The following is a 19,016-nucleotide window of genomic DNA, read 5'->3' as shown; positions in this document are numbered from 1 at the left end:
TTCCCTCTTCCTCCCACTGGATGGGAACCTGGCTGACAACACCACTGCCGTTTGTTACAGCCCTTCGTGTGACTCTTGCTGCACCAGAGTTGCACGGCACAAGAGCATCTCAGAGACAAAGTGGTGGTTATTATGCAAACCCCACGGCCAGATTTCCAAAAGGGAGCATGCTACACTGCCCACGCATTTCTAAGCACGCAAATACCAATACATGCATGTTCTAATTCGCCTCTGTGCATGGGTAACTGTGCACACAAAGCAGACTTTGTATGTGTACACACACACACACACACACACACACACACACACACACACACTCTGGAGTGTAGGACCTCATGAGTCTGACGTGCAATGTAGCACCTGCCGTTCTAAAATATTCAGCCCTGTACATACACAGTAAACTTCAGCACCAGCAAAATAAACATGTCTTGTCTTTGTGTTGACGCTAGATGTAATATAATAGGAACATCCCAGGAGTCCCAGGATCAAACAGTTGGTTTCGGAAGGAACAGTCACGGTACATTTAAATTAAGGCCTAGTTCTATTGTGAGTTAGACCGGTGTACATTGGCTTCAGTGGAGTGACACCAGATTCACACCACTCCCAATGAGAGATGAGCGTCTCAGCTGTAGCAGTACGGAGGGCTATGATTGGGTCAGCGTCCGAGCTCAGTTCTGCTGCTACTTCACTTCCATCGATGTCAATGGGAATTCTACCTGCGTAGAAACTGAGCAAGACCCAGGATGGTGTCTGAAAATGGATGACAGGGGAGGGATCACGTGAGGATTCCCTGTTGTGTTCCCTCCCTCTGGGGCATCTGGTGTTGACCACTGTTGGCAGACAGGATACTGGGACCTTTGGTCTGACCCAGTATGGCTGTTCTTATGTGTTATGTTCTTATTTGATCTATGCTTTCCAAAGGTTGTTCTAGAGCTAGCAGGGCTGAAACCAGGCTTGGAGGGCATCCTCTCTGGAGAGCATCAGCATGTTTGTTGATAACAATATGATCCGCCTGGAAAAGGCACCTTGTTCTGGTACTTTGGCTGTAGTGGAGCACACAGTGACCTTACAATGGAGCTAATTCTTCTCTGACATTGGGGGTTACTTCAGATTTATACCGAGGTAAGGGAGGGCAGAACCAGGTCCAAGTGCAGGACCAAGTCCTCAGCTGGTGAAAATCAGGGGCGCTTTGCCACCTTACGTTGTTTGAGGATCGGGTCCCAAACGTGTCTTCTCTGTTTCATAAACGTTATTCCACACACTGGTGGATGTCCTGGGTAGAGTGCCACCCGGAGAGACCTTAATCATTGCAAATATGCTCCAGTTTTGTAATCTGTGAAATTCCCTCTACCTGTTGTGCAATATGGCAAATGAGTGTTCAGTCCATCTGATGCAACACAGGACAATTATCCAAAGGAAAAAGGAGTGCTTTTCCAAACGGGTGGTGGCCGTTTCAATTCCCTTGGCCTCGGCAGCGGAGATATTCCAACCCTGCGCAGCAGAGCCTCAGCCCACCTCGCCTTGGGGACGTCGGAGGGCTCTGTGTCAGTCCTCACTCAGTGCAATTTGCTCTTACTCTCGCCCCGTGCACCAGAGCTTGGAAAGCTGCCCTCCCCCACCCTCACTGACATCGTTAAGTGCAGACACTTCTGTGTGTGGAGTGAGTGAGATGGGCCAGCTGGGATCTACCTGTCCTATGACATACTGTTGTCTGGCTCCTTCTCAGATCTGGCCAGCTATTTGCCCAGAGAGGATTCCCTGGGGGCACCCTGTATTCTTACGACCTTCCCCTGCCCTTCCGGCCCGCTACACTGCACAGGGAATTCACTCTCAGGAGTTATTGGGCTTTCAGCCGTTCTTTCCTTCCCCCCTCCCATCCCACCCAAACAACCTGGGACAGCAGCTTGAGGGAGCTTCCCTGCTGTCATCCCAAAGAGGCGATGGAACCTGCTGGGGACCAAGCATCCCCAGGAGTCGTTGTGCCTCCTGGTTGTCAGGGAGGAGGAGGAGGAAGAGGCAGGATGGCTCCATAACAGTCCAAGAGGCTGAGGAGCTCTGCATGGAGACAGTCTTGTCTTTCAGCCTCTCGGCCCAGCGTTCAGACCCAGTACTGGTTATTTTTCAAGGTGGGGTTGGATGTCCGGCAGTACTGAAGTAGCTCGGGGTCCTGCTGCCCTCCTGGCCCTTTGGCCGTGGGTCCCGATCCTTTGGTCTCCAGAGCGTTGACGGTGGTTAAAGGAATGGCTTGGTTTGGGTCAGTCTTACGGAAGGTTTCCTGGTCGACCACCACCCCATTCTTGGGCTTGGAAGCTGTCCCCTGGACGTTGTGCTTCCCGGTCTTGTTGCGTTTGTGGAGATAAAAGAGCAGGGGAAGGATTAACGCCAGGAGGAGGAGGATGAGGCAGATTGGGATGATCACGCTGAACATGTTGGCTTCGATGAAACTGAGGAATGTGCCCCCCTCCACAGGAGGGGTGGTGGTGGCCTCGTGACCCTGCCAGGCTGTGGGGAGCGTGTCATGCTCGTGGGTGTGGTGGCTCACCTGGTCTGAGTCCTGGGGCTGAGGGGGTGGTGTTTGTGAGGAGGGACTCACCCCGGGGGGCGTTTGCTGGTCGCTCGTCTCCGGGAGGAGGGGGGCTCTGAGAAGCGGGGTTCGGTATGGCACGGAGGAGTTGTATGGCTCTGTGCTATACCTCAGCAATTCCAGGGCGGGAGGCACCCCCTTAGCGGCCAGCTCAAAGAGAAAGCTGTCGTTCAGCAAGTGGCTGCCCTCCTCTTCCGTTTCCAGCACTTCCAGCCCGACCAGCCCTTGCTCGAGGTCGTGCTGGGTGAAGGCATCAATGGGAACGTGCTGGCTCTTGTTGTCTCCTGAGACTTTCACAAAATGGCTGCCCTGCGGTGCCCTGAGGACCGTAAAAGCTGGGATGCTCTTTGTCTTGTTGGCCAGCTCACTGGCATCAAGGACACTCGTATCCAAAAGGGAGGTGGTTCCCCTTGGCCACCGAATTCCCTGCTGTGTCCTGACCAAGGCCTTGACTGTCACATTTACACCCCCTGAGGTGTTTGTTCCTCTGGACACCGAAAGGAACTGGAATTCGTCCTTGGGGGAGGTGAAATCCGTGAAAGTAAAAGTCACTTCGCCTTTGTCTACTTGCTTCAGGGAAAAGCTTCTCGCTGGGCTTTGGTTGACCTTCAGCTGGCCAAATTTTGGATTCCTGCTGATTGTGTACAGGACCTCTTGCTCCCCTGGGTTTGATGCCCCCAGGAGGTGCTCTCGTGACAGTGGTGCAGAGTTTAGGTCCTGGGGTATCACCAGCGGTATCTGGCTCATCACTGCAGTTACATCAGGCAGAACCTCAATCTCTAGGGAAGTGTGGATGGGTGGATTATGCCCATCGGATATGTGCAGTTTTAAGGACCCAGGAGAACCACTCCCATTGGCGATGAATATTAGGTGCCCGGCATTGATGTCTGCTTGTGTGAACTTGCTGATAGGTCTCTGTTTGTTGTGGGTGTTGGCCAGGAAGCCATTGGACAACCCCGTGAGGACTCTGAACTCAACCTCTTCGGGGGAACTGTCAGGATCTACTACATCCAAGTGGTCCTGGGAGAGAACCACCGAGGAGCCTTGGCGAACCCGCAGAGCACGGCTGTGCATCACTAGGCGAGGTGCTTTCTCCTTCCTTTCGCTCACTGTTATGTTGAATGCTTCCGAAATGACCAAGCCTCCTCCTTCCTGTGGGGGCCGAGTTGACTCCATAGCTCTCAGCCGCAGCCAAGCCTTAAATCTGAAATGATCTTCCTGGCTCCCAGGCCCCTGGTGAGTGTATTGCAGGTTACCCCCAGCCACATCCGACTGCAGGAAGTAGGGATGCACAGCACTGATGGGTACGTCAGCCACAGAAAGGTACCCATGGGCAGGCAGCTCCGTAACTAGGAACAGTACGTCATAAGAGGCCCGTTTGGACTCCGTAACATTGGCCAGCAGGTTGGAAGCATCCAGCACTGAGGGTTCAATTGGGGCCTGTTGAGCTTCCAGAATCCTGAGGCCTGGAGGAAGAGAGAACAGAGCCCCGTGACTGCCTTGATGAGACCACCAGCCGGGAGGCCCCAGGAAGGGTGATGGGGCAGAGAGTCAGGGGGCGGAGCAAAACCAGAGCGTGCTGCATCGGAGAGAGGAGGAGAGCTCCCGGGAAAGAGGAGGAGGGGTACCAAGGAAAGCTGGAGGCAGGGGAAAGAGAACAAACACTTTGTATCACCAGGGTTCTGCAGAAGAACAGGCGGAGAGGAAAAAATCAAGGAAGGCCGAGAGGCAGAGAAGCAGGAAACCACAGGAAAGGAAGGACCGAGAGAAGAAAAGGGGGAGGTGGGCCCTGATTCAGAAAGCCTGCGGCCCCCAGCCCTGTTCTCCCCCCTTTAATTGGACAACCGTGGAAAGTTTGTCTAACTGGTCAGCCAATTAAACGGGATGTCACACCCCTAGTCTGCACCCTTCCCCCCGATCCTTCGTGGGAAGCCCCGTGGCCTAGCTCCCAAAGGCCCATTGCTCTTTTACCTTGGTTTCTCCACAGCTTCGTGGCTGGCTGGGGACAGCTTGCCTCAAATGAGACCAGCACGCTGAGGTTGTATGACTCGGATACTGCGGGCGGGGAGGCAACCCGGAAATGGAAACCGTCCTGGGTTAGCCAGAATGGCTGCTGGGGCATGTCATGCTGGTAAAAAACGAGTCCATTGTCCACCTGGGGGGAAACAAAAGCAAATGTGCAAACAAGCTTGTAATTGCAACAAATTCACATGGAAGAAATAATCCCACTAACTGTATGTCCTGGGCAGGCTCTCGCCGCCAGCCCACACGCAGAACTGCCACTGAATTCAGCTAGAGAGCCCCCCATCTGTCTTCTTTGAAGATCTCCAGCCACCACAATATCATTATCAGTCTTGTACAAGTGGGGAAAGTGAGGTACAGTGAAGTGCCCTGGGTCATACAATGGGAGATTAGGGAGTAGGACCCAGCATGCCTGAGTCCTAGCTCCCTGCTCTAACCACTGAGCCGTGCTGCCTCCTGGTGTTCCTCTTGGCACTCAACACAGAAGAATGGGAGAATCAAGCCCTTAGTTATGCTGAAAGGTGCTAGCGGCTGCCACTGGTGGCCTGTTTGGGATCCAAAAGCCAATGGGGTGCCTCTTTCGGGCTCCGCAGAAGGAGCTGTCAATCCTCTTTATTTAGTAAAACCAGTTACAGATGCTGGAGTGAGGGACGACTGCTCAAGGACTGCCTCAAAGCAGGACTGAGTAAAGCTGAGTGAACTGATGGCTTTCCCTGGTGCAAGTTCAGAGTGCGCGCCATGGGTGTTGGAGGCAGAGAGCCTAGGGAAGGAACTGGGTGTGTAACCAGAGGAAGCAGAGAAACAGGGCTTCTTGGGCACAGAGCTTGCTGCAAGAGCAGCCGTGGGGATTTCGAAGTAAGGAAACTGCCCGCCCTGTGTGCTGTGTGTTCAGGGACACACACTTGTGTGTACATAATAAATATGCAAGATTATACTGACTCGTATCACTGATCTCTCATCCTAATGGCAACAACTCTGCAAGGCCCTGAATTGTGGCTACCGGTTCAGGCCACTTCTCTTTGTGTGATGGGCGCTAGTGGTGCTGACGGGCCTCCTCAGTCTGCCTGGCACTGAAACTGGGCAGTTGTTGGGAAATGCTGAAAGTCAAGACTAGTTCTTCTTCCCACCGAAGTTCCCTCGAATTTTTCTGCCCATGTGTGTGGAATAAATTTTGTGATGTGCACTGAGGCATGTGCACCACCAACTAGAAGGACATGCTGCTGGCTGTGGGAGGCTGCCCAAGAACTCTGCTTACCAGGAATACTTCTCCCCACCCTTTGCTTGCTGGGCTGAGTGGCTACTATGGAAGGATCTGAGAAGCACAGAACTTCTGGAGTGATTTTCACGCTGACGTGGGCTGAGAATAGCTCATGTGGGGAAATAGAGGCAACCCATGCATAGCTTTACTAGCAAAAGAAACAGTCACTTGAAAGCTGTAGTTATTTAATCAAGGTTAAATTAATGGGAGAAGCCTCCCTTAAAAGTAATTCTCCAGAATCAGCCAGGCAGAACTGCACATGCAAAAAGAACACACCTAGTTTGCATGTGCAGTTACCTGGATTCCCCCCCCTAAATCAGCAAATTCTGGGCACAAATGGTCAATTGTGCAAGTCTAATTTGCATGTGCAGCCAGGATCAATGTGTGCACAATATACTTCTGTGTGCATAGCTCTGTGTGCCTGTTGTTTTGCCCAGTGAAAATGATGTAAAGTACCCTCCGCCTGCTCTTTAATCTGGACGTTTCCACGTCGGCACCTCCCTCACTCTGTTGAAGGCAGCAGTAGGTGTCTGGAGGGGGAGAAATGCCTAATTGGAAACCCTATCAAAGGTGACCCAGTTTGAGCAGTCTATCCGCCTGTTCACATGTTGCTGGGGACACTCCGACCAGCATCTGCCCCCGCCTTTCGGGAGTGTGATGTCAACGGAGCCATGGCAACCGCATACGTTGCTGTGGCAACCCGGGGATGATTTCATTGGCTGGTGATGGCAGAAGAGTCCCGCGCCTGTCTGATGGGATAGGGTTTGTGGCCCTGCTGTGTGCTGGGACAGTCCAAAGGGGTGGGGATCAAAAAATGAAAAACAAAATGTGGTTTGAGTTCTCTGCTGCAGGTCCCGGGGGAGGTCTGATTCAGAGCAGCACTGGAGAGGAGCAACATTTTCCTGCATATTTGCTCTTTCTTCTGTTCTGACAGCCGGTTACAGATGTGGTTGGGTGTTTCTGTCCCTCCGCGAACAGGACAGAGTAGCTGTGCTTGGATAGCACTTTTCATCCAAGAATCTCAAAGAGGCACCAGGTGGGGCAAGTACCATTGTCCCCATGTTACTAAAGGCACAGAGGGGCGATGTGTCCTGCCCAACAACTCAGTGCTGAGAATAGATCCCTGCTCTCCCAACCTCCTGCTTTATTCACTAGCCCACGCTGTCTTGGGGCAAACTGAAATCAACTCACGGCTTCCCCAGTTTAGAAGCTACCCAGGAATGTGGGATCCTTTAGGGAACATTTCTAAAGAGAAGAATGAGGCCCCCTTTGGCTAGACTGTTGAGATCAGCCTTTTGAATTGTGTAATCGGGGTTAAATGTGTGTGTGTGTGTGCGCGCGTGTGCCGTTTGAATGGTGACAGGAGAAAAAGAGAGAGACCCTCAGGGAAGGAAAGGCAGCCGGTGAGTGTGCATATCGTAGATCCCCAGAGTCCCATACCAGACTGTGGGCTAACCTCTGGTCAGATGGGGCATTAAGACACATCTGGCGACTATCCTGAGATGCTTGTCCCTGCATCCGTGACTTAGCTGCCAGGAGGAGGAGGGCGAGCCGAATTCGGAATTGGCTGCTTGCCATGAGAGGCAGGGTGCCAGAGTTCTGAGACCGCCATGGCACACAGAGCTGAGGGTGTTTCAGGCCTCAAGGTTTGTAGGAATCTTCCAGGGCCACAGTGGGGGCTGCAGTGGTGTTGGGGGAGAGAGGCACTGGTGCCTTTTCTTGGGTGGTGAGTTGGGAGGAAGGATTCTGCACGCGAGGCTTCGCTTTTGGAACAAGGCCTCAGCGGATGCTGTTCCATTGACTTTGCGCTGTTCTACCGCTGCTGCGGATCGGTCCCTCGTGTTTGATCCAGGAAAGTGCAGTGAATTCAGAACCAGTGCGAGCTGCCCATTTGACATGGCTGTGGCTGTGGCCATGGCGCATGCGCGAAATTGTGCTGCCCTGGGCCCCACAAAACTCTCATCCGCCCCGGTGACAAGGAGGTAAATGTCTCCTTGTGTATATTTGAGCCGTGAAAAATCAGACAGCCCTGTGCAGTAGAATCCGGTTCCATTAGTCAGCCTGGGAGCTAGAGGGAGTGGGAGAACCATAGGAACGCCACAGGGGTAGCACAGCGGCACAGCTAGGAATGGGAATGTGTCTAGGGTTACCAGGTAGTCTAAAAAAAAATACCGGACACACTTGATCGGGAGCGGGGGGGGCGGGGGTGCGGGGAGGGACTGGCTGGGAGGGGAGCGGGGCTGGCCAGGAGGAAGTGGGGGGATGGGAAGCAGAGCTGGTGGGAGGAGGGGCAGGAGCAGCGGGGCTGGCTGGGGGAGATCGGGGGAGGGGCAGCCGGCGGGAAGCAGAGCTGGTGGGGAGGGTCGGGGGCAGTGAGGCTGGCTGGGGAGGGGGGGGATCAGGGGCAGCGGGGCTGGCTGGGGGAGATCGGGGGAGGGGCAGCCGGCGGGAAGCAGAGCTGGTGGGGAGGGTCAGGGGCAGTGAGGCTGGCCGGGGAGGGGGGGGATCGGGGGCAGCTGGGCTGGCTGGGGGAGATCGGGGGAGGGGCGTCCGGCGGGAAGCAGACCTGGTGGGGGAGGGGGGATGGACGGAGCAGGGCTGGCTGGGGCAGGGGGGCAATTGGCTGGCGGGGAGCGGGACTGACCCGGGCACGTGCCAATTCCAGGGCGTTGCCCGTCCCGTGCACGGTCCCGGCGAAGCGAGTCCAGCCATGGCTCCACCACGCGCTTGACCAGTGCTCAGGAACAGGGACAGGGCTTCCCTTCCTCCTCAGACGCGACCAGAGGCTCCCAGCACTGATCACGGCCCCACCTCCCAGCCACTCCCCCATCCCCGCCAGGCATCCGTCCGGCGTTCCACCGGAAAACCTGAAAATACCGGACATTGCACATGCCCCGTATTTTCTAATTTTTTTTACCGGACAGAGGGCCCAAAAAGCAGACTGTCCAATAGAATACTAGACACCTGGCCACCCTAAGGTGTCTGGTGGACAGGCAGCCAGCAGGCCAGAGGCTGGAGAAAGCCATGTGATGAAATATACTCAGCTGTGTTCAGACGACACCCAGGCCCACCCAGCAGCCTCAATCCTGACCCAGGCGCCCGAATCTTGCCTCTTCTGTAGCCCGTGGAACATGCCAATGGGGAGGCAGGAGCACTTACCTCTGCCTGGGTGAAGTTCTCCAGTGGCCCGCTGGCTTGGCCCAGGCGGTAAGTCACCAGCCGGCCCAGACGTGGGGGCTGCTCTATCCTGTACAACAAGGGGCCGGCGTCTGCTTTGCTGTTGGTCACGGCTTTCAGATTCTGGCTTGTGATTGGCTGAAGGGTCCCTTTAACACAAATAGCAGACAGGGCATTTATTCACAGGCGCCAGTCAGCACGCCCTCCTCCCCATCCCGTAGAGAAGGGTTTATGGGACAGGCCAACCCATCTCTGGCTGCATAACCACACAGGGCAGGGCGCATTAGCCCCTTTCCCCTCCCTTTCCTTCGTATCCATACGCCCACAGATTCAAGTCCCCTCCCAGAATTTGGACTAATCCCCTGGGCACAAAAAGGGCAGATGGGGCATTGCTTTGGGTAGTCTCAGATTCTGGTCCCTGTATCCGTGACTTCAGGGGGCGTTCTGCAGTGGGTTTCAGTGCTAGCTGTAAATATTTCTATTGAAGCTCACCAGCAGTGGCCTTCTGGTGCTGGCTTTTCTGCCTCCACGGTTGCAAAGCCCCCATGAGGTCAAGGACTGTTAAGTGCTCTGTCAGTGCAAAGACTGATCCTAACTTGTGCAATCCGGGACACCGGGCGTGCAGATGGGCAGCTTCGGCGACCCCGTACGTTTTCCTAACATGGGAGCCTATCGGCCTTTCTCATGTCTCAGTGGGCAAGAGAAATAACTCCTGCGATGTCTCCCTCCCCCTGGGCAGCAGTGAGCAGCCTGACCGGAAAGTGTCACGTGTGTCATATGTGTGGTAGGTAAATGCAGTCAGAACAATAGGAGGCAAAATGCCATCTGTGCTTGCAGAAAGGGAGTCACGCCAAGGGCTCTTCCCCATGCCAGATCACCCACCCACTGAGGGTTACATTGAAGCTGCCTAATCTTCTGCCTAGATGGACAGCAGCACACTAGATCTGCAGGAGGGCAGCTGGCAGGACTGACATAGTAGAAGTTGGCCAGGACAAAGGCCCCGACACATAGATTTCAGAGCATCTACTTTTTCTGGCATTGAATTCATTAATATATGGAGATATATCCATACTCCATTCAGCCTGACATGCCCTGCTCTCACTCGTCCTCCTGACGCTCTTCCGCTGAGTTTTCTTTTCTCCTTCCTTAAAGCAACCCAGCCCAAGAGCCGCGGGAGCCTTGGGATGCTGCTGATCTGAAGACTTCTCCAGGCTCTTGCTGGCCGAGGTCCCCTCCCTCCAGCAGCAAGGGCTGGCTTCTTTCCTCAGTGGGTGACTCACCTGGGCATACCGTGAGATCTTGGTTGTTTTCCAAGGTGACGACCAGCTTCTGGGCGCTCACGGCGAAGAAATGCCCGGGGGAGACATTCTGTCCATCAGAGAGATTGAAGGAGAAGCCCCCATCAAGGTGCCCTGCGGAAAGCGTGTTAGCGGGGATGGGGATCAGCCGGTAGGCATGACGGCCATGGCTTGCTCCCCGCAGGAGCAGGAAAACTGAATTCCCCCAGCTCAGCACTGGGCTGGGTCCACTAGTGGAGTTGTGTATAGGGTGTGTGTGTTGTGTATGTGTGTGATCAGCCCCGCTCAGGAATGAGTAGGCATGGAAGCTGAATTCCCTCAGCTCATGCCAGGTCAGAGCTGGGCCCCCCGTAGAGTCTCCATGTGTCACTCCTCGGTCTGTGACTGCCACATTATGGTCCGCACATGGTGCCCTTCCTGGTGATCGGGAGAATGAAACATGAGACCAGCCAAGAAGTACATGGGGGAGGGGGATCAGGTGGGGAGCGGCTTGACGTTGGCAGGGGGTTACTCTGTGTTTATACTGGGGCTAATGAGAGCAGGATCTGCCCGGAAGGCTGCAGACCTCTCTGGTCCCAAGACAGGGTTTGGGGCTGTACCCTAGCCGATACGGGCTGGGGCTCAGGCAATGCTGAGTTGGGGCATTAGACAGGTGAGGGTCAGTTTTCCTTAACACACAGCTCTCCCCACCTTGACCCCATCCCCCTCACCTCCCGGCTTCCACCTGCCCCTTACCCACCTTCATGCACAAACAGAACCAGCCCACTATTTATCTGAGCCTGAGTGAACTGCAGGATCCCGTTGCTAGGAGATGACCTCAGCACAACCTTCCCATTGGCCGGGGGCCTGATGGAATAAACCACTTCCTCCGGAGGGGAGTCTTCATCCTCACTTCTCAGGATCTGGGGCGTGATCTCCGCAGTGGTACCTTCCTGCATCTGAGGGAAAAAGCTGAGCAATAAGCCAAATATGAACTTGACCCAGTTTCCCAAAGGGGTGGAGAGAGTCCACCAGTGCCTTTAGAGAGCTAATTTCTTAGCCAGCTGGGGGCCTGATCCTGTGACCCCTTCCTCGCTCTCTCTCACACACAGCCTCACTGACAGCAGCTGGCACATGAGTGTAGGTGGGGGGAGGGGGGTAGGCAGATAATCTGGTGGTGGCGAGGGGGGGTAGGCAGATAATCTGGGAGCCCAGCTGTTTGGAACTGATGTTTCACAGCCTGAGCGGGGAAGCCAGGTGTCCGTGGGCATCCAGCCAGTGGGACTCTCAGGGCAGCATTGCGTCTAGGTGAGAACAGGAGAATCAAGGACAGGAACTGGGGATTGTTCTGCCCACTCTGCCGCTAAGTCACCAGGCTCCTTGCTCAAGTCATATTACCGAGCCTCAGTTTCCCCCTTTGTGAAGTGGGGCTTATGATCCGGACTCGCCTCACCTCATGGACATCCTCAGCTGCCTTGGAAGCTGGTGAATGAGATTTCAGTGGGGGGCTTTCAAGGGAAGTGGCTGCCAGTGCTTTAAGATCTCTCCATGTAACCTCACTCCGCCAGTCCATGTTGCTGCCTCTTTTAGCTTGTGCTGCAGACTGACCGGAAAGGGCCCAGTCCTACCACCCCCATCGAACGAGGCCATGTAGGGGCCCGCAGGCCCTCTTGGGATGGAAAGTATGTGAACTAGCCATGCCTTGGAGCCACGGCGGCAAGTTGGAACAGTCTGGGAGCAGCCTCCCCGAGGGAGATGTGCTGCTGTGATGACTGTGTAGATGACAGGAGCAGCCAGAAGCCTTATCTGCGCTGCAGGCCCTGTTGTGCTGGGGGCTATTCAGACAGGATCTGCCCCAGAGAGCTCTCAGCCTCATACCCAAGACAGACCAAGGGGGAAAGGGGAAAGAAGCAACTTGCCCACAGTCACACTGGAGGGGGCGGGGGTTGGCCGAGCAAAGTGCATGCAGCATTTGGAACCCTTCCTCCCGCCTCCCCTGGTTAGATAACAGCCGGGTGTGGCCCTGCAGGCATCATTTGCCCCTGCTGGGACAGAATAGCATGGCAGGATGGATTTGGCAGAGTCTTTCTACTGCCTTACATGTAACGGGTACATTAGGCTTTACAGCCAGATATTTATTGTCTGCCATGAGCAGACAATGGTCTTTAATGAGGCCAAATGCCCATAAAAATCAACAAGCGCTTGATTCCCTGAGGACTGTGCCATTTGGGCCAATGCCACTTTAGAAAGGGTCCAGAACAATGTTCCCTCACATTTTTTCCAGCCATGTGCAGAATAAATTTTGCTATGTGCACCTAGGAATGTGTACCACCAGCTAGGCCCGCCAATGGAGGGGGTGGCAGCAAAGGGTGAAAATGCCCTGGGGCCCAGTGAGTCTAAGGGGCCCAGGGTTCTGGACTGCCACTGATGCTACTGAGGTAGTGGTGGTGACCGGAGCCTCAAACCCCTTTGAACTGCTGCCAGAGCGCTGGAGCATCATGTTGGGTGCTCTGTGGGGCTGGGAGGGGCGGGACCCAGTGCTGTAGCCCAGGCAGCAGTAAGGATTGGCTGCCCCAGTCCCACCCCTTCTGCACAAGGCCCCGCTCTTCTGGGGGCACAGAGCTCCCCCCACACCTTGCCCTGCGGCCTGTTGGCCCTACTGCTGCCGGCAGCAGGTGCTTTGCTAATCAGCTGGGTGGCACTGGAATCTCTCCTGGGTGGCTGCCACGTGCTCAGCTTCCGGGGAACACTGGCTCAGAACCAGCCCCAGAGACCCGACTGCCCCAAGCTGGAGGTTCCCATTCTGGGTATGGTGGCTCATCCCTGTCTCTGCAAACCAGCCGGCACAGGAGGCCAGGCGAAAGTGCAGGGCTGTTCTCTGTAGGAGGATGTTTTCATGGCCTGCGCTGCTGGGCTGGGCTGCTCACACAGCAGAAGCAGGAAGTCAGGCCCAGGCGGCCTCTGAGCAGCTCCGCGGGTTAGAACGGGGCACACCCAATCCGTCCACCCTGCCACTGCAGCCGGAATGGTTGCTCCCTGCAGACACTGCCATGAAACCCCCCTCCAGCTCCAGGCAGCCTTCTGCAGCCCTCAATGGATTCCATCCCGACTGGGGGCAGCTGGGTCTCTTTCTCGGGCAGTGCGAGGATGTTGCCCTGTCTCCATGGGTCTCAGTGCAGAGCGTTCGTGGAGCCCCCTCCATTCTGCTCTGGTGCCCTGAGCACAAAACTCTCCCAGCCCCCTCTCCCCAGGGACAAGCTTGTTCAAGTCATAAAAGCAAGCGCCTGAGGACCTGTGGCCGTCTGGCAAAGGAGCAGGCAGGACGCCTCGTGTTTCACTGATTGGATTCTGGCTGTAAAATCTTATGCAGTGTGGGCCATAGGCTGCATGGCACCCCAGAGCTGGCCGCATTTCGTGGCTGCAGGGATTCCTATGCAATATGTCTCTGTTGAGAAGCTGCAGCAGCTTCTTTTAAACATGCTGTCTCTCCCTAGGGTTACCAGATGGTTTAAAAAAATACCAGACACACTTGATCTCAGATTGGGGGTGAGGGAGAGGCCGGCCGGGAGGGAGTCGGGGGGAGCAGGGCTAGCTGGGGGGGAACTGGCTGGCGGGGAGTGGGACTGACAGGGGGGGAGGAACGGAAAGGGGGGAATCAGCCAGCGGGGAGAGGGGCTGACCCAGGTTCACACAGATCCCGGGGTGCTGCCTGTCCCGTGTACGGTCCCAGCGGGGCGCACGGGTGAGTCTGGCCCCGGAGATTCCATCCCGCCCTCTCCTCTCTATTGCGTAGTTGTGTACTGCCTGGCTGGTAGACACACTCACACAGTGTGAGCATGTCTACCAGCTAGGCAGTACGCAACGACGTACTGATACTCACAATAATAATAAAAACTTAATTAGAAAATACTGGACATTTCTATGTCGGATATTTTCTTAATTTGTTTCCCGGACAGAAAGCTCAAATACCAGACTGTCTGGTTCAAAACTGGACACCTGGCAACCCTACCGCTCCCTGCAGTTTGCATGATGGAGATAAGGCCCAGACGTTCATCAGGATTTCGGTGCCTAATTCCCCTTTCGAGCACTGGAACCTGTTGAGAATCTGGGCCTGAAGGCCTAATCTTGCAAACTCTCCAAAGAAGTTCTGGATCAGGCCCTAAATCCTGGCAGTTACCAAAAACTTCACTGCAAAACTGCGGTCACAAAGGGTGTGTCTACACAGCAAAATTGTTTTGGAATTACTATGCGAGTGTCTACACAGCAATTTCGTTATTTCGAAATAATTTTGAAATAACAGATGGCTTATTCTGGCTTCTGTAAATAATAATTTTTTGGGGGGACTTGGAAAGGGTTCAGAAAAGGGCACCTAAAATGATTAGGGGTTTGGAACAGGTCCCATATGAAGAGACGCTAAAGCGACTGGGACTTTTCAGTTTGGAAAAGAGGAGACTGAGGGGGGATATGATAGAGGTCTATAAAATCGTGAGTGGTGTGGAAAGGGTGAATAAAGAAAAGTTATTCATTAGTTCTCATAATATAAGGACTAGAGGACACCAAATGAAATTAATGGGGAGCAGATTTAAAACTAATAAGCGAAAGTTCTTCTTCACATAGCGCATAGTCAACCTGTGGAACTCCTTGCCAGAGGAGGCTGTGAAGGCTAGGACTATAATAGAGTTTAAAGAGAAGCTGGATAAATTCATGGAGGTTAGGTCCATAAAAGGCTATTAGCCAGGGGGTAGGAATGGTGTCCCTGGCCTCTGTTTGTCAGAGGCTGGAGATGGATGGCATGAGACAAATCGCTTGATCATTGTCTTTGGTCCACCCCCTCTGGGGCACTTGGTGCTGGCCACTGTCGGCAGACAGGCAACTGGGCTAGATGGACCTTTGGTCTGACCCACTATGGCCATTCTTATGTTCGTATGTAAATCTCATTCTACGAAGAATAATGCTATTTCGAAATAAGGCGTGTGTATACTCTCCACTGCTGCTATTTTGAAAGAGCCCCTCACTAGGGCCATTCTAAGTTATTCTTCCTGGGGCTCTAAATCGAGTTAGCACGTCTACATTAGGGAAACCTGCCTCCGACTCATTTTGATGCTTCCCTGCAGTATAGATGGGCTATTTCGAAATAAGCTATTTCAGAATAACTATTCCGGCAGAGCTTATTCTGAAATAACTGTGCAGTGCAGACGGAGCCTAAGGGCTTAATCCCGCTCCTAAGGGTCGTTAGTATTTGAGGGCCTCTCCTAAGCACAGGTGAGCTATATGGCATGAAAGGGCTTGATCATACAAGCTCATCATTGTGAAGCAGTCATTGAAGTCAAAGGCAGCGCTGCATGCATGTAGGGTGCTGTCGAAATCCCAGGCAGTGTTGTGGAGAGTCAGTACATCCCTGTTTCAGAGCATCCCCATTCAGCCTGCGCTGTAGAAAATGCTGTGAAATGTATGTCTGGAATGGACCCGCGCCTGAGGGGGAATAGATAGCAGAGGGCTCAGTACACATCTGTGTTGCATTCACGTTTGTATTCCCTCTGCCAGGGAGCTGCAGCCTCAGGAGGAAATAAGGGGTGTTGGGAGGATGTTTAATGGCAGATAAATGTTATGGTGGGCTTAGCACCATCCAGAATTCACTGGCTGGGGCTAAATGGTGCAGCTCTGAGCATGTGCAGCAGCGGCCAATTGCCCAAGCCAGTAACTTGTAATTTATTTCTGCCCCATTGAAAAGCATTACTCTCCATTGTAGACTAATGGAAAAAACTGCAGCTTGCTAGACAATGCTTCCTGGACAGCAGGAACAACTAATGGAATGTCTTGGGCCTTTAGTCTTCAGGGTTCATTGCAGAAAGCCTGCTCCACCGGTACTGACATGCTTAATTATATCCCACATCCCCTCTCAATTATTAAAGCTTTGCCCTGGGTTTCTATTCTTACTTACATGTCTGATTCTATCTGGTCAGACTTTGCGTCGCCTTTGTTCTCCGTAAGCGCTGTGCGTAGCTTAGAGACTAGCTCCAGGAATGCTATGGGAGGGTGTTGCTCTTACAGAGGGTCAGCCCATCTACTGATCCTTCTTTGAGATTTGTCCATGAAACTGCTTCTTTGAAAGGGGCCAAGCATCTGAATAAACCCCAAATGATATTTTTGAGTTCACCTTGGGCTGGTGGTCAGTTTCACTTGAGTCTGTTTCACTTGGGCTGCTGGTCAGTTTCACTTATGGGCCCACAAGCAGAACCCTGCAAATCTGCGCAGGTCGGTGTGGATCTCCGCAGCTCATTTTTGCAGAAACAGATGTGGAGGATACCAATGTTGTATCCACACAGGCTTCTACCTACAAGGGCTGCAAGGCTGCAAACGGGGTGGTTAAAACAGCAGATGAGCTGGGCTCAGAGCAGACAATGATATGGAATGGCTTTGTGTATCCCCTTTGCTGGGAGCTGCTTTGGGCCCTGGGAGAGGCTGGAGCAGTGAGGGCTTATGACTTTCATAAGAACAACTGAACCAATGGTCCATCTAGCCCAGTGTCCTGTCTGCCAACAGCGGCCTGTGCCAGGTGTTTCACAGGAAGTTAACAGATCGGGGTGACTCCTGTCCTCTAGTCCCAACTGATGACAGATTTAGGGACATCAGAGCATGGAGTTGTCCCTGGCCCTCCAAGGTGAAAGCAAGCCGGGGTACCCCGGAGTGCTCTCTGGCAAGAAGCCAGCTGGCTGGGGCCCTTGGCTGCAGTGGGAGGGATAGCGTGCTCCCAGCTGGCTCCCAGAGCATCCTGCAGACAGCCACGCTAAGCAGCAGGCAGCCAGGTGGGTTAAAGGGGCTGGCTTTGGATGCCCCCCACCTGGGACTGCCCCAGCCCTGAATCCTCTCCCCTGGGTGCTATTTTGGGATGGCAGGGGGGCTACAGCTGCACATACAGGGTCACTGCTGCTCTTCCCCTTCCCCTGACTCAGGGAGTGAGGGGAAAGTGCACAGCTTGCTGCCTTCCTCCTCTGCCCTCCCCTGGGCAGGTGGGAGTGAGAGGAATGCAGCAAGTGTGCACTTTCCCCTCACTCCCTGACAGTCCGGGGACAGGGAAGAGCAGCAGTGACCCTGTATGTGTGGCTCCACCTTCCTGCACCTGCGCTTGGAGGCTCTTCCTCTGGTCAGAGCATTTTACTCCTTTTGCTGCCACGCTCCCAGCAGAGGGCCCCCCTGCCCCCCAGTACCATGGCCCAGGAGTATTATCACTGCCAGGGCCTGGTTAACCTCTGGCTCCCATTCAGCCCTCCCGACATGGCACCATGGGAACACCGCTCGGCTGAGACTCGCCTGCAGGCAAACGCCCTGCGCCTGCTGCCCGGGGAGAAAGCCTGAGCCGAGAGCCAAGAGCCAGCTGGGCACCACAGCCGGGACAGCAGGGCCATTGTGTCTGCAAGAGTGGGAGGCCGAAGCGCGGGGGCAGCCTCAGCTGTCGGCGTGTTATTCTCACCCAGTGCATTCCTGCAATGCCAAGCTGCCGTCACACGTACTCAGCTTCCCTCCAGGGCCTGCAGCTACAACCACAGCCCAGAAAGAAATCCGGCGTTGTCAGAGCCAGGGCCCTTCAGCATTTCCACTAGGGTAGCCACCCTTCCCCTTAGGAGGCTGGGTTCATGGACTGACTAGCACAGCTGGGGCGGGCTTGTTTCCAGAAGGGCTTCAACAAATAAATCTGCTCCGTGACATGGAGCTGCAGACGTTGGTTAAAAAAAAATCAGACATCCGAAAGGATGGCAGCATATTGCAACGCACGGCCTCGCAGTTCGGAGGGACCCTAGCTGGGGTGCAGAACACACCCCTGACGGCCAACTCTCCAGACCCTCACCAGCCACGCCACCCTTTGGGCGTGGCTGAGCATGCAGAGCACTCGACAGGGACGAAGGAGACTGGATCCTAGTCCCCACTCTGCTCAAGGCCTGCTGGGTGACCTTGAGCAAGACCTGGCCCTGCCCCAGGCCTCAGTTTCCCCACCTGTCCCGTGGAGCTCATGCTACCACCCTCCGTTGTAAAGTGCTTCCAGGTCTGCTGAAGAAATGTGCTAGACCACAGCGAGGTTATTCCTGTAAGCCAGGGGAGGCAGAGCGGTGAAGCAATGTGCTTCCAGTCACACGGCCAGGCATGCGGAGTTGGCCCTGGGAGCCCAGGAGTGCTGTCTCCCACCCCTTCTCCGGCCGTGCATGCACACTCGCTTCTCTCTGCAGCTCCTGAGACTGCAGCTGGAGTCCGGGGTGCTCAGCACCCCTGTAGATCCAGCCCCCCCACTGACCGGAACAGAAACACAGGATATGTTAACCCTTGCACTGCCAATTCCTCGCACGGGTGCACTCTCCTCTGTCGGGCCAGGCTTCGTGAGAGCCACGCTGGCTGGGTGGGGCGAAGGGCTCACCGAGCTCACCCACCATGGGCAGGGCTCCTGGCTTGGCACTGACGCAGACGCTTCCTGGAGGCCGTGGTCTCCCTGACATGGGCCCAGTGACACTGGGGCCGTGCTGGGCTCTTGCGGCAGGTGCTGTGCTGGGTAGGATAGAGCTGAGCAGGCCAGGCCGGCATCATGACCCTGCTGTGAGACTGGGGCCCGCACTAGCCCAGGGCGAAGAGGGAGTCCGTGGCAGAGCACACACACAACTCAGGAGGCCTGGGGGCTCCCCCTCCACGCCAGTCCCTGGACACAGCCCTG

At 54.8% G+C, this 19,016-nt stretch overlaps 1 protein-coding gene across 1 annotated transcript in view; it reads right to left on the bottom strand.

Moving 5' to 3' along the window:
- Positions 1-281: 281 nt before the first annotated feature.
- Positions 282-19,016, bottom strand: part of CSPG4 (chondroitin sulfate proteoglycan 4) — an 82,082-nt gene continuing 63,347 nt past the window's right edge. Inside the window, exons 6-10 of the mRNA XM_075897386.1 lie at positions 11,079-11,277; positions 10,322-10,453; positions 9,024-9,190; positions 4,556-4,739; positions 282-4,050 (exon numbers count right to left, since the gene is read on the bottom strand). Coding sequence (XP_075753501.1) covers positions 2,099-4,050; positions 4,556-4,739; positions 9,024-9,190; positions 10,322-10,453; positions 11,079-11,277 — 2,634 coding nt within the window. The 3' untranslated portion in view covers positions 282-2,098. The remainder of the gene's footprint in view (positions 4,051-4,555; positions 4,740-9,023; positions 9,191-10,321; positions 10,454-11,078; positions 11,278-19,016) is intronic.

The sequence above is a fragment of the Pelodiscus sinensis genome, chromosome 14 (assembly GCF_049634645.1).
Source record: "Pelodiscus sinensis isolate JC-2024 chromosome 14, ASM4963464v1, whole genome shotgun sequence".
Taxonomy (NCBI): Eukaryota; Metazoa; Chordata; order Testudines; family Trionychidae; genus Pelodiscus; species Pelodiscus sinensis.
Note: the sequence above shows the minus strand (reverse complement) of the source record. Positions and strands in the feature narration are given on the sequence as shown.